The sequence below is a fragment of the Cuculus canorus genome, chromosome 2 (genome assembly GCF_017976375.1).
Source record: "Cuculus canorus isolate bCucCan1 chromosome 2, bCucCan1.pri, whole genome shotgun sequence".
NCBI classification, from domain to species: domain Eukaryota; kingdom Metazoa; phylum Chordata; class Aves; order Cuculiformes; family Cuculidae; genus Cuculus; species Cuculus canorus.
Genome location: NC_071402.1, coordinates 55,299,334 through 55,321,533, shown reverse-complemented (window position 1 = coordinate 55,321,533; position 22,200 = coordinate 55,299,334). Strand labels below are relative to the sequence as shown.

General features: G+C 40.7%; 1 protein-coding gene across 1 annotated transcript; it reads right to left on the bottom strand.

The window, feature by feature from the left end:
• Positions 1-3,143: 3,143 nt before the first annotated feature.
• Positions 3,144-16,398, bottom strand: NAPG (NSF attachment protein gamma). Its single transcript, XM_054059697.1, has 12 exons — positions 16,246-16,398; positions 13,386-13,453; positions 12,151-12,235; positions 11,539-11,556; positions 10,947-10,977; positions 10,370-10,479; positions 10,166-10,232; positions 9,385-9,455; positions 8,794-8,872; positions 8,228-8,307; positions 6,634-6,763; positions 3,144-5,588 (listed from the first exon to the last, which is right to left on the bottom strand). Exons 1-12 carry the CDS (start codon positions 16,299-16,301, stop codon positions 5,439-5,441), a joined length of 945 nt encoding a protein of 314 aa, XP_053915672.1. The 5' UTR covers positions 16,302-16,398; the 3' UTR covers positions 3,144-5,438.
• Between the last annotated feature and the right edge of the window lie 5,802 nt (positions 16,399-22,200).

Below are 22,200 nucleotides of genomic sequence, written 5' to 3'. Positions count from 1 at the left end.
ATCACACACAGCAGCAAAACCTCTACCCAGCATGAAAAGAGCAGTCATGCCAGTCCTCATCCCTCCCTCCCTGAGCCCTCTCTTCCATCAGCCAACATACCGTTGCATGATGAACAACCTTCTCACTCCTTCCATTTTCAGTTAACATTTTCCCCCCACAACTTGTTGATTTCTGTCCTCAACATGCATTTTGTCCACGAGGCATTACATAAAATATTGTGGCTGCAAGGACAGTTGCAATTGCAGCAGAATCAGCCAACCCTAGAGTTGAAAATCTCTATTAATGTTATACTGCACACTGGCTACTGTACTCTTTCCATACTCACCCTCTGTAACTTAGTCACTCGATTTGCCAGGCCCATGTTCACAGAAGGTGAGAGAAAGGCAAATCAGTCATATGGGAATCAAATCCCATGACTGCTGGGATTTGAACCCCCTGAAGGGCCTATTTATCATGTTATCAAACACTCACTCTGGCAAAAATAAATACATTTGTCTAAGTTTGGGGGGCAGGTGAGGAGGAGATGGGTATCATCATAAGTGGGAGGGAGGATTGGACCTGTATTTCCAGGCATCCTGAAATCACAGCACAGCTGTAGTCTTCTTTCTTACAACCAGAGCCACGCTCTCACAGAGCAACCCCCTTGCCTCCTGCCTAGAGCACAACAGCCTGCCTGGGAGTCCATTAGCGGCACTGCTGGCAGGAGCACCTCCGGCAGCAGGCAGCCAAGGCATCTTCTTGCCACCAACTCTCCAACAAGACAGGAAGAAGGAGCTTTCAGTGGCAGCCAGCTTTGCCAGGCTGCTGGCGAAAGAAAGCTCTCCAGCCAGGACTTGGAATTCACAGCAGCCATCAGGCCGGGAAGCGTGGCAGCTTGGACTCAGCATGATGATGATGCCAACTGCACGAGCAGGTAACACTAGCACAAGGCAGCATGCGGCACTCTGTATGCAGCACCAACCCCACCTGCCCCAGCAGCAGACACAGCTGCCTGCAGGGCAGCCACCCTGCTGTGCAGGACTTGCACGGCAGCCAGCACAGGAAGGCAAGGTGACAGGTTGGTCCCACAAGACTGCTTTTGTCAGGGAGTTGTTTCAAATCAGAAGCAAGAGCAGATAGGTCCCCATATGGGTTTTTCTAACCAAACCATCAGCTGTGTGTATTTAGGTGTAAAAGTTGTCAAACAGAGGGCAAAGGCAGAGAAAAGCCCTTTTCTTGCTCTGCTGCACCATCTGGCGCTAAAAAAAAGCAATAACAGTCTTAGGGGAGGGGAAAAAAAAAAAAAATCCATTCTGGGTTACACCAAGTTTAGAAACAAAGCAAAACACAAGCACATAAATACATATGTAAAACAAACAAGACAACTAATGATAACCTATTTTCACTTTACATGTGTGAGGGTCTACTTCTGTCATTCCAATATCAAAATGTTGCTGTTGAGTAATCTAAACTGGTTGTACACCACTTAACATCCCAGCAGCATGCACCTCGGAGCCTGGCCACACTCATTACCATTATTCCCATTAGACTTAGCAGATGAGCCAATAACAGCCATATGTTCTTTAAACGTACGTGCAGCCTTGCAGCTGCCTCTCACTCCCGTTCCAGGCTTGAGGCTACACTGCTGCGCTGCATACAAGAGAAATCATGGCTGAACGGCAACAGCAGTAGCTCTGAAATACAGATTCAGAAGCCTTTCAGAAGGTGATCAGATATATCATTCATGCACATCATCTCCAATAGGCACTAAGTTAGAGGAAGAGATGAGCCCAATTCCTGGTGATGCCGGCCTCTACAGCCCCTTAGCTTAGCAATTAACACCCCTGTTCATCTTCAAACAAACAGATCCCAAGTGGTAACCTGCTCTGGAAAGTTGCAACTACTTGCTCCAATTTTATTACAACTACTGTTGGATGTGGGTTGATTTCTTTTTCTATTTCCCACAACAGAAAAAGTTCACTACTTATTATAAACTTAGATGATAAAGATTTTTCCCCCATGTCCTCCATTAGAAAAAGTCCTTTGAAGCCACCATAACTATGCCTTGTATAATTAGCCAAAACTGAGGAAGATGGAGGACTGAAGAATCAAATATGTCTATTTTGTGTTGTTAAAGATGATTGATTCAAGTCTGACAATCACCCAATATAACTATTCAGTTTTCCAAATACAAACCTTTGAGAAGTGAACTGGTAACAATGAACCACCAAGTTGTTCAGCAGAGATGCAAAACACCTACATGCCTTTTATTCTGAGTAGACAGAATTGCCTAAGATGTGGGACCATCTCAAATAACAAAAGCCAGCAGAAAGGTACCAAAGGATCAGTTAGAAAAACAAGAACCACAGGATAAATCAAATGGGCTGTAAGCAAATGTCTACTGAATAAGAACAAAGACTGGACAACACTAACTTTTTCAGGACTCAAATTTGAGCCAGCAAATTCCCAAAACTTCGTCCTTGATCACATAACACGCCTGTAATACTTGATGACTAGATCTGCAAACAGTCACACAAAAAAACCTGCTTGAGATTAAAAAGCAATACTCAAATAGCAGTGGCTCAGCAGGACCTGGTCAACAACAGTGAAAGCTAGCACAAAGGTGTTAGTTTCAAGTTTTATTTTTCATGTCGGTGAAACACACGGCCTCTTCTCAAGAGGCAGCATCTGTAGAGCCATTACATTGACATTTTGTACTCTAATACACCACATATTTGGAAAAAGAACAAATACAGCACAGGTCTCACACTGCACTTGGGCATACTAAGTCAAGTTACAGAGAATTTAGAAATCTGATTTTACATATACATTGCACTGTCCATTGCTGAGCCTTCATGCACAATTTGATTTTATTTTTCTTACAGTCAACATTGGTTTTGGAAACTTTCTTGCAGTAAATGGTATATTTTCCATTTCAAATCACTTAAATGATATTTACCTAAGTGTGCAAATTGCTGTGGAAGTTAGAAACAAACACTAATACATAATATATAGACAGCTTCTTCTACAGTTAAACATTTACTGAAAGGCAGTTAACATTCCTATCAGTTTCATTGCCTAAAATAGGAGAATAAGTTATATAAAATAGATCATCTTATTTTCACACACTTTCATTTCCGCAGATTTGGTCTTTGCAGCAACATTGCAATCAAAGATTAAGATTCTAGTCCTAAGATTCAGAGAAGCTCCTTTCCGTTCAATGGCAGCTTAACAGATTTAGTACAAGTTACTTCTGTTCCAGATTATCCACAATTGGCACAAGGAAAAGAGAAAAAAAGCTATGGGAGCGGGGAAGGCAGTCTTGCACATCTATTTTATTTTATTTTTTTGGCAATGTGAAAAGTATGCTTTAAGACTCTAACCCGTTATTCTAATTTTTATTTTAAGGGCCTGTTAGTTTTACAAGCACAGTTTAAACAAAGCCTTCAAGTTCCTTCACAGAAACACACAGGGCTCACTATTTCTTCTTACACGCCTTCTTCTTAGATATATGGAATTGTTCACATGCACAAAAAAGCTGATTACCCGAGACCATTCAACAAAACTGATTTCAGAATTGGAAGCAGCAGGAAATGCTTGAAGATTAGTGTTGCTGGTGCTCCTTTACATGCCAGGGGTTTTGTTTGGTTGGTTTTTTTGTTTTTTACTTGTGAGACTTCTCATGTGCATGCTCACCTTCGTGAACAAATCTAGAAGGCAGGAGTAAACTGGAGTGAGTGCAAAGTCTTCAAACCCATCTTTCTGGTACAGTTGTAATCATTTTTAGAGAAAAGCAACTCACTTCCAAAAATTACTCTTAGACTATTTTACAGAAGAGCAAAAACTTCCATACATATCATTAATAGCAAAGGGAAATTACCTGTCAGATAGGAAAGAAATAGAGCTGTAGTTAGGTTACTATTACATAATACAAAGACAAAACTGTTTTTTGAACACCCATTAAATTGAGTAACATGACTTTTCCAGTAGCCCTGCCACCAAATTACGCACCCGTCACCATGCTACTGAGTGGTATTCACCCCTTGGCAAGTGAATATTAACTCACTAAAAGTTTACCATCATTACAACTATGCCTGACATCCTGATGTCAGACATATGCTTGACATTTCTGAAGACATCCAGTTCCCTAGTATGTCAGAAATTGTACCAATAGTTAACACTGTGCTTCTGGCTTACTGTTTATTGAACTTTGGGGAGCACATATCACACACAAATCCCTGCTGGATTCCAAGTGATCTCATACTGCTGCAGATCTTGATTAGGTTCTTCTGAAGAAAAAGACCACAGGTACTACTTCCAGTGTCAACTTTTAACCAAAAATTGTCAAATAAATTTAAGACGCCACAGAAGTTTGCAAAACACATGATGACTTAAAACCAAATAAAAATAGAGAAGATACATAAAAATTTGGTTACTTTGGATTCTGAGCTAGTTTGAAAAATGCTGTAAGAGACATTATGTAAGAGACATGTTCTATATTTCGAAAATATGAAACAATGAAATGTCTTTGTAGACTACCATATTGATTAGTAAATAAACACCTATAACACTCGAACTCAAACATATAATTAAAACATTCCTCCTAAGTTTTCATTAAACACTGTCTTCAGAGATTTATATTCAATGCATGTTATCTGCTACCTTCAGTTTCTTTTCTTGGTCATGGCATGCTTCAGAAAGATTGGTAAGAAACACTGTGCTCTCATCCCATTCCCAGGGTGTACATTACAAACACTATGCACACCATTATTTCCAAAGACTTCAGGTCAATGAAGTTCTTAAGATGGAAGACGTGTACGTACTTTAAAGCTTGCAAGACAGCTTCAAACTAGTCGACTTAGCATTTTTCCACAACCGCATGGATACTGTTAGCAAAGAATAAGGTATTAAAATAAATATTCCCCCATGGAGTAAAACCTCACTGAAAATAAACTGAGTGCTCCCCCTAGTGCTTATGCTAGTGAAAAATCCTGCCTGCCACAGTCTGCCTTAAATAGTGTTAAACAGGAGATAAACAGCCAGATGCATGAGCATATATTTAGCTCGGGAAACAAGCACAAACATATTACTGGGACCAAAAAGCATCAGCTGTTGAAATTCAGCATTTAAAATCTTGTACCACTCTCCCTACTCCCGTGCTTCTGGGATTTTGGTTTCTTTTAAACTGCTTTTAGTAAAAAATTCTCTCATTTTTTTCCCCCCATCAACTGAAGGCAGGGCCCTGAGGAAGTTCTATCCAGCTAAGAAATAAAGTCCAAAGATGTTTCAAGATGACAGGTACAATCATGCTTTTTCTCCTGTATTGTACCCAAAAGCTGCCAAGTTAATATTAGCATTTCCATATCACAATTGCAATGAAGCTCTGGTAAATCTGGTACCTTTGGATATGCTCAACATCACAAATAAGTCAGATACGTAAAACAAACTATGTTTGTAGCTAGCATAGTCCACCAGAATATTCATCCTCTTCCTCGTCAGCATGAGAGCCTGCTGCAGCTGGTCCTCTTGCTTTGTCTTGTACAGCATTTGGTGATTTCTTCTTGATTCCACCTCCTGGCACCACCAAGGTAAGACCAAGCTTGGCATACTGATAATAACAAGGCAAGTTTAATTTCTGTACTATCACAGAAGTAAAATCTTATTGATTTACACTGCACAGAATTCACTGATGCTTGTAAAAAATAAGCAGGTAATATTCGGTACAGAAAACAAATGGATGCTCCTTTCATAGTACATTTTTCCATCTTAGCATGCAGCCTAAGATTGGTTCATTTTTTCCCCTCTTAAACACTCTAGGAATGGGGTGTAACTCTGCCTTGATACTGCTTATTATAGCATTTGGCCAAATCCTACAGCTTCTGTGGTTCAAGCTTTATGTAAAAAAGTAGGTTTTCAGTATGCAGCTCTGCATACGTTATCTAATAATAGCTCATGTAAAAAGTCTTACAAGTGTTTTTCACTAAGACTAGTACCTTAATTCTTACTGTTCAACGCAGTAACACAGTAAAATTAGTCAACACTGTCACAAAGTTTGACATGGATTGATGTCACATGTACTTTACACCCTTCCTATCTTTATACTTCTTACAATTTGCAAGTATAATTTAAAAAAAAAAACCAAAAAACAGGGAGGGTCAACGAGACAACTACTTAGGTAAATTAAAAAGAAAAATCTTTCAGTAATTAGTAACTTGCTAAGTAATAAGTGCTAGAAACACTCAACAGTGCCATCCTGTAGGCATCATATTTTGTAATATTTAAGCACACATCAGCTATATGATATTTCTGAGATAAAGCACAAGCAGCAAAGTGTTCTGGCCCCTAAGAAACCAAGCAGATAAGAACTGAATTTTGCTCAACACAGACTCTGCAAATCCATAACAAACCACTCTTTCACCTAAGCATTCCCAACATCTGAAAGGAACAACGATGTGGGAATTTTCATTAGCAAGCAGTAAATGAATAGATAAAGCTGACAGGCACAGGGTAGGATGACAAAGCAAATCACAATACATATATGGACTCTGCTTTTCTTCTCATCAAGTACTAAAAAAAAAAAAAAAAGTATCTCAACTTGAACAAGCAAAAGGATTATTAAAAAAAAAAAAAATCCATTGAATGTCCCCACTTACATCATTGTCCATGTATTTGAAGAGTGGCAAGTTGCAGACTTCAGAAACTTGATCCTGATCTTGCTGGTCATACCCTTCCAAAAGTTGCTCTAGCGCTGCACAGTCTTCACTTCCATTAAATCCTGGTATACTGAAGGAAATTAAGAGTTCCATTTAGCGCGTTTCAGCAAACTACCTGACACTCACCTATTCTGTCTCTATGCTGCTGATTTGCAGCTGAAGAGTAAACAGCTTCTAAGAATCGGATGGATTGATTATTCCATGAAACTGCCTATAACCACTTTGATTTCTCCAGTTACATAGCTAATATACACAAAATTAAAAACTTTCAGCAATATTAGTTTACATGCCAAGAATAAGACCACAATTACAGTCAAGATAAAAAGAGAATATTAGAATTCTTCACTTTTTCCTGACCAGTCCATAAACTCTCCACTTTACATAGAAAAAAGAATTCTGTAATGAGATTTTCTATATATAAAATATAAACTGAAGACTTGGAAAATACGAGCAAGATGTTTAAAGACTGATCTTGAAAAATTCTGTCTAAAAATAAAGTAGAATTTAAGTTACACATATGTTCAAGTCATTTCACTAAAAACACAGAGTAAAAATATGTTGTTTCAGTATTTTGCCACTGAAGTCCTAATGAAAAGGTGAAATGGAGAGCTGTGGGGAAACCTCTGAAAGCAGGGTTAAACGCTAAATCCAGATTTAGACATCAAAATTTCCTCCTGGATGCATAAAGAATGCCTTCGTCATTTCAGTGTATTCAGCTGGACTACTCTGATTCCTAAATTATCTTCCAGTTCAATCAACTATTTTAAAAAAAGAAGTCACAAAAAGTAGAAATCTTTTCTTCTTCCAATGTATCACAAGAGCAAGATATCCTAGATCAACATAAGCAGAAATGTAGTGACTCACATGCTGAAAGCTTTTAACAAAAACATTTAGATTAACTTAAGTACCACACTAGATAGATTAATTCATTATACTGAGATGCTGCTATTGTGCATTTTGAGACTGCATTCCCTATTTCCATTCTCAAAGAGTAACAAAGTATCATGAAAATTTGAAATTCTTTTTAATTGCCTCCACATGTGACATGGCAAAGAGATTCTGAAAATGTTGTTAGCAACAAGCAGAAACACCCACTTTAAAGCCATAAAAGTTTGTTAACAATGGCCAATACGTCTCTGTTCCATTTCAGAAAAAGACACAATCCAAAGGACATCAGTAAGACAAGAATCCCAGCCATAGCAGTATTCTGCTCAGCTTTGAGCAAAATATAAATAGAAAGAACTTCTAATTTCCTTCTCATTTCACCTGTCACACAACTACTTCTTGATGACTAACTTTTTATTTTAGGTTCTTTGTGAAGAGACATCACAGTAATCACAGCTAAATCTGTTAACGGTGAAAAAAAATTCCTCTGATAACCACCAACCAAGGAATGCTATTATTGTACTGTAAGTCAACAGAAGAACAGGCTTAAAATTTCTTGGCAGACAGCACTTACATTGCTTTTTCATAATAACAGACCTACATTAATGGTATGTCCACTTTAAAACGATAAGAGATGAACTAGGCTTACCTGTAGCTTTCCCTCACACATCTTTCTGCAGCAACATAATCATTTCTGTGAAGATGAACCAAGACTTGAGCAATGGTTTTCTAAACAAAAGCAAAAAAACTCAACCTGAAGATTCTTTAGAAATGAACAGTAAACTATGAGAAAAATACTCGGCTGCTAGTATTTAGCATGAAAAGGTCACGACAATCTGCAATGATTCTAACATAGTGACATAAGAGCGTCAGAACAACAATGAAAAAGCATAAAGCCATATCCTCAACTGGTATGAAATGCCACGTTATCTCACGTAACACTGTAATGAAGCAATGCATCAAGCAACAGCTTTTGGTATTTATTACTTTCAATAATATCTTTATTTCTGACATTTGTTGTTTCTGACAGCACATGTAGAGAACAGCATACTACCTTCAACATTATAGTAGCAGAAAAGCACAGTTACATGTTGGGGAAATATGCACTACCAAAATTTTCTGCATTCAGCAAGAGCTATATATTGTCAGTCAGCTGTCATTAGTTACCTATAAAATCCTGAAATGTACTACCAGAAGTTATCACTTAGAATTTACCTTATAGCATGTCGGGTAATTCTCAATTTCTTTATAAATACTTTTTTCCTTTTGAAGAGACAATGCAGCTTCATCTAACCTAAAAAAAACCCCACAGTTAGGAGTATCAGTGCCAGGAAGACAGCACAATGAACCTGAGGCTAATACACTGGCAAGCCTACTGGAACAAAAAGCAATACAACTGAAAAACAGTAGTAGATCTTACTAACAGAGTAGATAAAGAAACATAGTCAGTAATTCCTTTAGCCAAGGACAGGCAGGCCAAGAACATCTCTGGTATTCATTCAGAGAAATCCATTTTTCACAAAGCTGACAAGAAGAACGCCTTGTTACATACTCTTAACAGATTTCTGTGTCATGAGGGTACGAGAAGCTATCAGTTAAGTCTGATATTCATGAACTACCAATATTATGTCACAGTAACTTGTTTTTAGTTTGAATACTCTTTTAGTCATATTAGCATTATAAAGATCAGCAACAGCACGTGAGCTATAAAACAGCAGAGCAACCAAGTCTTTCCCAGAAAGACTTTAAAGTTACTTTACAAAGTGACTATTAAAGATTACACTAAAAAAGGGCATAAAGTCATACCTGCGCCCTCTGACTAGAAGTCTCGACGCTTTCCCTAGCATTTCTAATGCTTGCCGTAAACGTTCTTCATTCTAGAGAAGAAAAATAATTAATGCATTCGTATTTCATTTGCATGGAATTAGGACTGCTAGACCTTAAACTAAGTATATCACCTGTAACTTAGAACAACTCTTAATTACCAGCAATTCACACACTTGAGGGAAACATGAAGAGCACTGGTGCACCCAAGCCCCACAGCCAGCTCCCCTATGGATCTAAGGAGCAAAGTAATATCAGCGCAAAGTTGCTAATCTGGAAACATGTGACATCTGACGATAGAGAAGTATGCCAGGGGCAGTAGCAAAAGTGAAAATCATCTGCTCATGGGATGGGCAGAACACCAAGCAAACTCTTCTCTTCTGTGCCTTCACTGATTCCAAACTATTTTAGGCTCCAGGACTCAACAGCAGCTCTGTTCCATATCCTCCGGGCTGCCCAACAAAAGGCAGAAAACTTGACAACATACAAAGTTCAGACTAAGTCCTGTATGGACAGAAATGCAAATCAAACTGACTCCTGACTTTTATAGTCTCCTGTACATCATAAGAAGCCTTCAGCTTCATTACTCAGCCAGTGATGTGAAAGGAAGGAGAAATAATTTGGAACCTAATAATAGGCTTTTTCTTAACTATATAGCTGGCCCCAAACACCAATTCATTAATCTCTGTACACCTTCTGGGACTAGAGAGTTCTTTGCTAGCAGGGAAGAAAAAAACCCAACAAAACAAACACCCCCACTCACTTCAAATACTGAGGCCGCTTGCTGATACAGCTGCACAGCCTTCTCTGGGTTCACATTTTCTATTAACCTGTAAGAAGCAGAAATCATTTATCTTCTGGTGAAGTGAAAATATTTTTTACTTAAAAGCAGCAAAAATACATGAAAGAAAACCAAAGACATATCCATGCACCGCATGCATTCTAGTCACCAATACCACAAACTTACTTTCCAGCCCGTTCCAGTGCAATAGCTGCTGTATCTGGTGTCCCGTTCTCCAGGTACATCATGCTGGCTTTCTCAATCAGCTGAACTGCTTCAGGGAGTCGCTGCATCTCCTGTAAAGCCACAGTCAGAGAGACATTGCTGTCAGGAATTACGCTAATGTTCAATGAAAGAAATCAAAACAAATTGTAATATCTTATTTATTAAGACTAATTTTCACTTACAAACTTGTAGAGCTAAAGGAAGTTGACCACCAAGTCTATAAAATTCACTTGTAAGTAACAAACTCCCAAGTAAGGCACAAATTTGGGGTAGTTTAGAGCAGAAGCACCATTATTCCATTACCCTCTGACATGAGGCCCCCCACATTTTCTTCTACAGAGGGAAAACAATGTTTCCCCACCACCAATTACGAATGTCACTTCCCTAATCTACTGAGGGTATTGTTGGGGACTATAAGTTAACAGAAAAATATCACTCAATATGCTATTACTCTACATGTATTTGTAAAATGGTCCAGTGCATAATACTCTTCACTATAAAATAGAATTTTTAAATAAACACTAGCAAGTGAAGATACCTTTAGCATCATGCCAGCTTGTTCATAAGCTCTGCAAAGAAAAAGATCACAATTTAGTTAGATGTCATGTATTTCTGCAAGCTGTAGTTATGCAGCAAAAGTTAACATGCATTAGTATCACTTCACAGTTGATCTTTAAAGATTTGAAGAAGTTTCAAGTGTTTTACTTAATGCCATAGTGCATGTGTAACGTTATCTTGCGCAAATGAAGTACCTCAATCACACTCCCCACTAAAAATCTGTTCTTAAGATCTGACCCACAGGCAATATTTGTCATCTCCTTGCTCTGAAGCACTCTTTAATTACAAATTTCTTTATAAGCCCAACAGTGTAGAATTCAATATGACAAAAAGTTCATCTAAGAAAAAATATTTTACATCAAAGGTCACTGAAGAATGTCAAAATTGTCATTTCTTCAGATAGGCATTGCAGGTTTTCAGACTTTCCTAGCCCACACTTCAATTAAACTTATTTTGAAACAGAGAAATCACTTGATCTACACCAATTACTACAGAGAGATCTAAATGACAGTTCATGCTTGTACCATACGCTAGAAAATTTGTTTCAAATTACTCTGTGCTTCTGTACTTACTTGGCAGCATGGAAGAGACTGGAAGTAACATTGTCAAAAGTCAAGGACAAAAGCCACAAAAATACAAGTACTAATCTCAAAGCAATGAATCCCATAAAGGCACATCAAACCTACTACATTTCTACGCAAATGTCAAGAATAAATTCTTCCAATGACAGAATAAATGCAACACAACAAAGCATAAATACATGTAAAGCTGTAAAAGGCACATTTACTTAAAATACATTCCTGGCTACTACATACTACTACAAGTACTGCAATATGTCAGTGTTGCATTAAGTTTACACTATCCATTTGTACGTATCTTAAAAAAAAAAAAAAAACAAACGAAAAGCAACCAACAATAATTTCTGAAGTACTAACTAGACATCTCCAGCACTGGTCAGCACCTTATCACTCCAGATGTTATTGAAAACAACACAGATTTTCTAACCTAAACAATTCCTTAGCTCCCCCACTCAGAGCACACAAGAACAGTCTTTCAAAGAAGAAATTTGTAGATTAACACAATATGCAAATATATTAAATACATCTTCAACTAACCCCCATTGCCCCATTCTAAGTAGCAAACTGTTAGTTCCTTAGAAAAAAGAATAATCAATGAAAAGATACGCTTTATTGTTTTCATGTGCCTCAGCTTCCCGTAAACAGGCTTCCCTTGCCTGGTCAAACTGCTTGGCATTCTTAAAAGCAACAGCTGCAAGAAATGAAATGAAGTTCTTATTTACAGCTTGCCTTTTTCCTTTCTTCAGCACTTCTGCTCAATAATTTAGCCACCTAAAGACGCAAATGGACTCTTTAAATGAATGGTTACAGTTTACCAAGCTCTTAAAAAAAAATCCCATGACAGCCCACCTTGTTTATTAGTCACTTAGTTACCACTAAAAACATTTACCATCAATAATACTTTCACACCATCATTATACTACACACTATGCACAATACGTCTAGCTGGATCTTGGAACTCACTCATTCTATATTTTAACTGTAGAATTGCATGAAGCCATATGTATATAGCTTCACTAGAGGTTATACCAAATCACGCTATGGCAGGAACAGAAGTGTATCATCAACAAGCACACCTGTAACAACTATAACAACTCCCTCAGCTCAACCACTTCGGAGTACAAATATGTATTTCTAGCTCTATTACAATGATAGGATATCAAAGGAGGATTTAAAATTAATTTCAATTTATAGATACCCCGGTTATCTTCCAAGTCTGTATTTTTTATTTGGGCCTAAATGAATGAGTAGGAAGGCATAGACTAAGAAGCAAAAAAGCCATGATAAATTGCTATAGTAAAAAAAAAAAAAGTTTAAGAGCAAAAAGGAATCAACAAGTAAGAATTTTACACTGTGTGACACTTGGAGTGGAAAAGAGAAGGAAAAAGATCTTGCTATGCCTAAAAAACCTGGCAGCATCTCTCTGCTTTACTGAGACAGTCTTTATCAGGACATACCTTATAAGATTAGAAAAAAAGCAGTTTTAAAACCAGCTTGAATATTGTTTGTTTTGTAGGTAAAGTCATAGGATTTGAGGGTGGACAAGTGAACGAAATAAAGATTTGTTTTTATCACACATCAATATTTACAAAGTAGAAGTTGCAAACTTGAAAAAAAAAATTAATAGTTCTGACAACTGTTCTAGATCTCCAAGTACAATCTGAAATTTATTTTACAGTGTTACTAAGAGTATCTTTTCTGTCATTTCACCTTACTTTATCTTCACAACAGTTTTATTTACACAACAATGTACTAAAAATATATGAAATATTATCAGGAATTCAGTTTAAAGAATACTGTGAAACCTAAAACTAAATGGCGACATTTTCAGCCATACATACCTGCTTTGCCATATTCGGTAGCTGCACTGTCATAATCTGGTTTCCATTTTAAGAATCCAGTTTTCAGACTAAAATGCAAGAACAGCCTTTTAATGATTAGTAAAGATTTTATTTCACCTTTAAATCACTTCAGATATATTTAAAACGTTAAACTTCCTCTGATATGGAGCAATCACCCATATGCAAATACTATGATGGCATCACAACAGTAAAAATAAATGTCAGCACTGTTAGGAATCACACAAAGCACTGCAATGATCTCCAGTGCCTCGCCCTAATATGGTTCTACCATTCACAGAGAGTCCTCACAAGTCCAGCTCTTTGACAGTAAGAAGTCAACAGAAGAAAAATACTTCCATCTACACCAAAGTGACATCTCAAGATTTCTAATACTACAACACTGACAATATTTTTTGTTACACATCATGAAGTTTCCAGTGTTCCTCCACAGTCATTTTCTGCTGCTCAGAATTATCAAAAACACTCCATCGCATAAACAAATGAAAGAACTTACGACTACAAAGCTTCATATGTCATATATGTATTGTCATGACAATAAATGGTGTAATGCATGCACAGATGCATATATAGGCAAAAGTATACATTCCAAAACAAAGTGAGTCATCAAGCAATGTTGACTTCAATATCATGACTTCCTCACTCCTAAAACAAATATAAAATTCACCATAACTTTAGAGTTCACGTCCATATTTGTGGTGGGCAGATACTTCAGTTGCAATACATACTTAACTTTAAAAAAAAGTTGTATATCGACTTCACACAGGTTTTGTGGTCTTATTTGAATGGAAGCCAGCAACACACTACTCTAAAACAAGCCTTCACGTTGTGTTATTTTTATCAAAGGCAAAGTCTCAAATGCCTCTAACTGAAATAGTCAATGCTTTAATTTGCACACAATTTGAGATTTAGGTACCTTTTATTTCAAAAGCTTAAAATTAGTTCCACTGAAATGCACTTTTTATCAAGTAATTTGAATAAGATACTCTAGGTACACTTTTTTTGTTCTAAGCAAGTCTCTCCTCTATCACAGTTTATACTTTTCATACATTTTGTCAGGATGCCTAATCACTATTCTTACAAAAATAACAGCATCTTTGGACTAGTCAACTCTATTACATTTATACTATAGTCTGTGAAATTGTGACTTACAAGCAAACTGGCTATGCTCACTGTCAAAACACACATTAAAAGGCTATTATATGTAGATGTCAAGTCCTCTAAGTCAAATGTCAGCACAGGTCTTAGGCACCATCTAAGAAGAAACAATCATATATTTCTCATCAGCAGGAACACACCATCTCCACATTAGGCTCTTTTTTCCCCCACAATCAACAGAACTTTTCTCCTACTTGTCTTTTCCCCCCCACTAACTCTGGCAGAAGAGCAGAGGTGTCTTCCTTCACTTTTCAGTTAAGACTCGGAGCAATAAAGGCAACACAGCCCTCATGGAATCCACTGAGGCTTCAGGCCTACGAGCCATGCAGCCTCATTAACATGAGTTTTTAGTTTTAGAGATGCTTTATTCTCCCAGTTTGGGAAAGAGTGATGACCTTTAGCACCCACCCCCTGAAGGGAAGGGCCCCAGAAGAAGGGGCAAGAGGCCATGTCTTCCCACTCCCCTGGCCCTGTATTTTCCTCTCTATTTCCTAAGGTCAAGTCGCCTGACACATACAGTGCCCGTTAGTCAAGGAATCATACAATGGTTTGGGTTAGAAGGGAATTTAAAACCCACTCAGTTCCAACTCCCCCTGCCATGGGCAGGGACACTTCCCACCAGACCAGGCTGCTCAACGCCCCATCCAGCCTGGCCTTGAACACCTCCAGGGATGGGGCAGCCACAGCTTCCCTGGGCAACCTGTGCCAGTGCCTCACCAGCCTCATCGTGAAGAATTTCTTCACAATGTCTAATCTAAATCTTCCTCTCTCCAATATAAAGCCATTCCCCCTTGTCCTATCACTCTGTGGCTTTGTAAAAAGTCCCTCCCTAGCTTATTTATACACCCCGTTCAGGTACTGGAAAGTCGCTATAAGGTCTCCTCGGGGCCTTCTCTTCTCCAGGCTGAACAACCCCAACTCTCTCTGCCTTTCTCATAGCAAAGATGCTCCAGCCCTCTGATCACCCTCGTAGCCCTCCTCTGGACCCATTTCAACAGTTCCGTGTCCTTCTTATGTTATGGATTCCAGAACTGGACACAGCACTTCAAGTGGGATCTCCGGAGAAAGGAGCAGAGAAGCAGAATTCCCTCCCTCGCCCTGCTGGCCACACTTCTTTGGATGGAGCCCAGGATACAGTCGGCCTTGTGGGCTGCGAGCGCACATTGCAAGCTCATGCCGAGCTTCACACAACCAGTACCCCTATCTACTTCTCCACAAGGCTCCTTTCCATCACATCTTTCCCTCTTCTGTACTGAAACCGCAGACTGCCCCGACCCGGGTGCAGGACCTCGCACTCGGCTTTGCAGAGCCCCCCGAGGCTCCGACAGGCCGACTCCCCCAGCCTATAGCCAGGCCACCGCCTCCCCCGCCCGCCCACGACCACTCCGCGCAAGGCATCATGGGAGTTTTAGTTCCCCCGCACCCCCACCCACGGCACGGGCAGCAACGTGAACTACAACTCCCAAGAGCACACAGCGCGCCGCACGGCGGGGGGGGGGGTCGCTAAGCCGGGGGACAGCAGCCGCGGGGCTCAGAGGCTGCGCGACATCGCGAGCAGCGCTCGGGCAGGAGAAGATGGGGCCGGCGAGCAGAGCGGGCTCGACAGCCCAGGCGCTGAGCTGGCAGCCGCCGCAACCGCTCGGCCAGCTTCCCCCACCCTCCGGCCTCCCTCCACTCCGCTCACTATTTCTCCGCTTTAGCGATGTGCTCCAGCGCCTCGTTAATCTTCTGCGCCGCCATCTCGGCCGGGGGCGCCCAGCGGAGGCGCCGCGCCAGCTGCCGGGGAACAGCGCGGGGATGGTGCCTCCTCCCCGCCTCTTCCTCCTTCTCCCCCGCCTCTTCCTCCGCCTCGCGCCTGCGCTGCCCCCTCCCGTCGCTGCCCGGGGGGGTGGGGCCGTCTGGGGAAGCTCCGGCCGTAGCGAGTGAATGGGGCGGAGCCATAGGCTTATAGAATGGTTTGGGTTGGAAGGGGTCTTAGCGATCATCCAGTTCCAACCCCCCTGCCATAGGCAGGGACAGCTCTCGCCAGACCGGGCTGCCCAACGCCCTATCCAGCCTGGCCTTGAACACCTCCAGGGATGGGGCAGCCACAGCTTCCCTGGGCAACCTGTGCCAGTGCCTCACCACTCTCATGGTGAAGAATTTCTTCACAATGTCTAATCTGAATCTTCCTCTTTCGAATTTAAAGCCATTCCTACTTGTCCTGTCACTGCATGCCCTTGTAAAAAGTCCCTCCCTAGCTTTCTTGTAGCCCCTTCAGGTCACTATAAGGCCTCCCTGAAGCCTTTCCTCCAGGCTGAACAAGCCCAACTCTCTCAGCCTGTCCTCATATGGGAGGTGCTCCAGCCCTCTGATCACCCTCATAGCCCTCCTCTGGACGCAATCCAACAGCTCCATATCCTTCTTATGTTGGGGATTGCAGAACTGGACACAATACTCTAGGTGAGACCTAATGAGAGTAGAAGGGGAAGAATCATCTCCCTCTCCCTGCTGGCCACTCCTCATTGAGGCAGCCCAGGATACGGCTGGCTTTCTGGGCTGCGAGTGCGCATTTCCAGTTCATGTCATGCTTCTCAACAGTCAGCACCCCAAAGTCCTTCTCCACAGAGCTGCTTTCAATCATGTTGTCCCCTATCCTGTATTGAAACCTCAGATTGCCCTGTCCCACATGTAGGGCCTTGCACTTGGCGCAACTCATGACATTCACACAGGCCCACTCCTCCAGCTTGTCCACCTCTTTGATGGTGGAAGGCATCTCACTCCTTCCTTAGCAGCCCCGTCACTGTTACAACCTGGCAGGGGTTGTGCAGGTGAATGGCTGTCCATGGTGTTGAGCTGTGCCACACTCAACCATAGACTCATAGAATTGGTTGGCTGGAAAAGACCTTTAGAATCAATGAGTCCAGCCATAAGCCTAACACTGCCAAGCCTATCACTAAACCATGTCCCTAAGCACCACATCTCCACATCTTTTAAATACCTCCAGGGATGGTGACTCGACCACTTTCCTGGGCAGCCTCTACCAGTGCCTGATAACCCTTTCCTAATATCTAATCTCAGCCTTCCCTGGTGCAACTTGAGGCCATTTCCTCTCGTCCTAATGCTGTTACTTGGGAGAAGGCACCAACAAACCATCTCACTACAACCTTCTTTCAGGCAGTTGTAGACAGTGATAAGGTCTCTCTTCAGCCTCATTTTCTCTGGGTTAAACAACCCCACTTCCCTCAGCTGCTCCTCGTAAGACTTGCTGGAAGGTGCCTCCCTTGCAGGAGCCCCCAGCCCCACATCTTGTCCTAGGCCAACAGAAGGTTTTTTGAAAGTAGGAATGAGCTTGGCCCTGCATTTCCCAGGGTTTTCAAATGGAGGCCAGGTTTTGGTAGAAAAGCACAACCCATGGGCCAAAGGCTGAAAAGCACTGCTTGCCCTGCTCTGTAAGAAGCCTCCAGAAGCCTTTTTGCTGAGACCCACCCCTCTGGCTCATTTAGTGTTTGTAAAAACAAGAGGCTGTCTCCAGTTAGGCTGGCACAGAAATCTAAAGCTGAAAGCGTGAGTGGTCTTTGACCACACCAGAGTGACTAACACTGAAACACTCGAATTACACAACCAGTAACTGAATTGAAAATGCTAAAGTCTATCTTACTGTCCATACATCCAGTTTCCTTGACCCCTTAGTTTTGTTAATCTGAAACATCCTTGAGTCATAGAAGGTCTGTGATTGAGCCCAGAACGGGGTTTATTCTCAAAACCTGGATGTTGTTATTGGCTTCCAGTAATCAGAGTAAGAAAAATATTTATCAACACAGGTGACAGGAAGCAAAGTGAGAAGCTGGTTAAATTTGAAAACTCTTATCTGACAGTAGGAGTCATTGAAAGTCCGTATTGTTGACAGGAATTGGAGATTTGCAATTGTTTCTACCTTAAATGGTGAAAAGAAGCAGTATTTATATTATTTGTTTTATTCTAGGTAGCCATCAGACTCACAGGTCTATATTGCTCTCCCTTCCTTTTCCCACATTCCCTTGATGACCTGGAAACTTAATTTTCTAACTTTAGTTCTTGTGCTGCACTTGAGAGGCTATCATCTACTGCAGACAGTGGAAAATCCCCACTAAATCTTACATACAATTATTCTGTGTCCTCGATCAAAGTAGGAAAAAAAAGGTTGTAGAAAGGTTTTTTTCTGCTTTCAAATGCAGATGGGTGGTCATGGGAGTAGAGAGAGAAAATGGCTAATCTTGCATAATACATATGCAAAAAGGTTTCTGGCAAACGCTCACTGGTAGCAGGTAAAAGAAAGGAAGCTATAGTTGGAGAGATTCCTGTATCACCACATCTGTCTTTTCTTTCCCTTGCTGTGGCAGCCAGGATAGATCTGGCCATGTAACTAGGAGATTGCTGCAGTGCCTTTCAAATAAATTAGTGCTAGCTGGGAAAGTAAAATGATAGAGCTGTGGCATTACAGACCATGATAATCTCAGAGAGTACTTCTGATGCACCCAATTAGTGACATTGTTTCTGTGTTTGTTTTTGATAATGCTCCTGGCCTGCTGTGTTCCCTGGGTTATAAATAGCTGTTCACTTTCTAGTGAAACCACACATGTGCACTGTCTGGTTACACTTCATATTGGAATGACCAGACGAAAGATTTCCAAGACTAGTATTAAATGAAATAGGATATTCCCGGGTAGCATTTGTTTTGTAGACATGGAACCTCGAGAGACTTTACATCTGGGAAGGATCATATCACAACATATGGTGCTTGGCTGTGAATTAGAATTTGGTGTTAAAAAATGACCAGGTATGATGTGAAAAAAAAATCACATTGATAGCAGTTGGAGTGACAAACTTATTAAATTATAATCTTACAGGTTTTGTTTACTAATTAGATATGGACTCTGCAAATACAGTAGCTCTACCACTATAAGCCATTGGTCATTAACCAGTCCTCAGCTGCCCATCAATACAACTTGCAGAGGGTTTCTGTCTAAGTATTTCTTCGTGTACACCATTGCATCTGAAGGCATCAGTTACCAAAAATGGGCAGCATGAGCTGATACAGCCCCATTTCTCAGAAATGGGTTAAAAAGCACCTGTGTGAGACTTCACAGGGCTAACCTCTGGCAAGAGGCTGGAGGCAAGGATCGGGGGACAGCACCTTCCACCATTATGGTGTTGGGTCTACCCACAGCCCTGCAGTACGGACAGCCTGGGCTTCCTTCAGAGAGCTGCTTTTAGTTGTAAGAGATATCAGTACAACCACAGCTAAATTTGTTTCCCAATTAACTCTGACTTTACTGTGAATATGTCATGTTCTTGTTCAGAAAGTCGGGACTGACTACAGTGAGTTTTATTTTAAATCAGCTGCTGAATCCTCTCTGCTACTCCACTGGGTCTGGAAGGTGAATTTAAGTTTTCCTAGATGTGGATTTCCCAGCTCTGTCTGATAGCCTTTTTTGGCAGCAGGACATGGAAAGTTCTGTCTTGTAATTTATTAGTGTCTGAGTTGGAGTTGTAACTCCAGTAACAACAGCTATATCACGACACTGAGGAAATTACCTGAGAGGAAGGGAGAGGGATCTGCATATTCTTCCTCCCAGGCAGACTGCTACTAACACTAGTGGTCTAACGAACAATTGGCTCAGACACATTTTGTGCCCATTATATACACAGAAATGTGTTCTGTGATCTCTCTGTCCCAGTGCTAGCATATCAGTGCTCCAATACGTTTTCTTTTCCTGTCTTCAGCTTTAAATCCATACAATTCATTTGGCCGTGAGACATTACTAGTTCCTGTCTTCACTGATATGACAGAAAGCAAACAAATAACTCGGTGGCAAAATTAATGAAGACTGGTTTTCTGTAGATTTGTGTCTCCCTGCTGATTGTCTATAATTAAATAACGGAAGGCTACAGTGCCTTTTATTAGGCACTTAAAAGGCTACATGCCTTTTATTAGAGGTCAGAGAATAAAGAGAGAGACATTACAAATATCCCAGCCTGGTGAAGGAGGTAATGTCTAATTGGATTTCCAGAGTCATGAGAGAGGAGGAGGATATGCTGGTGTTTAGTAAGATGTGAAATATTCATAATAAATTTCCCACTATTTAGTGAACATATAATTTACATGTTCGTTTTCCAGGTTCAGTAAAGTCCTGTCCACCTAGGTAAGGCCAGTTGATTTTGCCCTGGGTAATATGACATGTTATGATTACCAAATCCATTTTAGAACCTACCTACTGTCTCTCCTGCCTCTCTTAATTCCAACAAGAATCCATTTTCCTAGATCATGACAATCTGCAAATGTAATTTATTTACAATCAAATTAATTTTATGCAGTAGTTGATGCATGACTCACAAACATATGTACAATATCTACAGATGTGAATAAAGCCCTGAGCCACTTTGGGATCAGACAAAAGCCTGAAATTGCCACCATACTATTTTCCACGTGCTCCAATGGGGAATTTCATGAAATCTATATTGTCAGCATTTGTCACCTCCTGGACTTGCTCCCTGAAGTGTTGATACTTTCTCATCTTTTCAGCCAATGCATCATCAAGTGGTGATAATTTGCTTTTATATCTCACGGCTATAGCCACCAGCAGTGCCTGACTCAGAGAAGTGACTTGTGAAACACTAGCCTTTTGAGCTTCCTCACCCAGCAGGTCATGCCAGTGGTTATGTCTTTTGATCCTAGCTTCCCTAACCGCTGGGCAATACCCAGTAATATGTGTGCAAGACTCACCCTCAGCTTGACAGTGCTGGCAAATCTTGAGTTTCCCATCTACCCCATGCTAGAAATTCCCCCATGGGGCAGACATTAGCTTTTACTTGCAAGGCAGTAATGAGCTTCCTGTGAGGAATGCCCCCATAACTTTCAATTCAGTTGCAACTAATTTTGTCTTTTTTGAAGTTAGCAATTCCATGGCCCTAACATGACACTCTGGTCCAATTAAAGAACTCTTCCTTCCACCAGTTACTAGATCTCAGAAAGATGACCTTGAAGTGGAAGTCTCCCATTCTGAGATGGAGCCTCACTGCAAACCACTTCTGGAATCCTTGACTGCTTTCAGGTCCCACATTGATGGGTATTTCTCTTCCCTTCCTCCCATGACAATCTACAACTTTCAAAATTAACTCTCAATACTTTCTTGATGAACTATTGATTTCTTAGTGTCCTCAGAAGGATGGGCAATTCAGTCCAACTGACAGGACTGCATGTTTGGAATTAACATGTGAGATATATGGTCAACTGATAGACTGAACAAATTTGGGGACGTTGCATCACCTTGCTTCACACCAGTCTGTATGCCACTGGGGTCCAACTGTTCATTCTTCAGATCCATCTGGGTATTAATATTATGATGAAGAATTTTAACTAGGTCAATAAGATCATCATTAACACACTTCTGGTTTAGAGCCATTATAAAATAAGACTGGTTTTTGGTGTTAAAAGGCTTTAGCCAAATTGATGAAGACTACCCTGGGAAGCTAGTATTTCCCCTTAGAACATTGAATAGGTAGCTATAGTAGTTTTAAATCTTTGTAACAACCAGATGATGTTATAAAGCCCCTCTGACACAAATTAATAGAACGTGCCCAGGTGAGCCAAGCTGTTTAGATTCTCGAAAACAGCCTC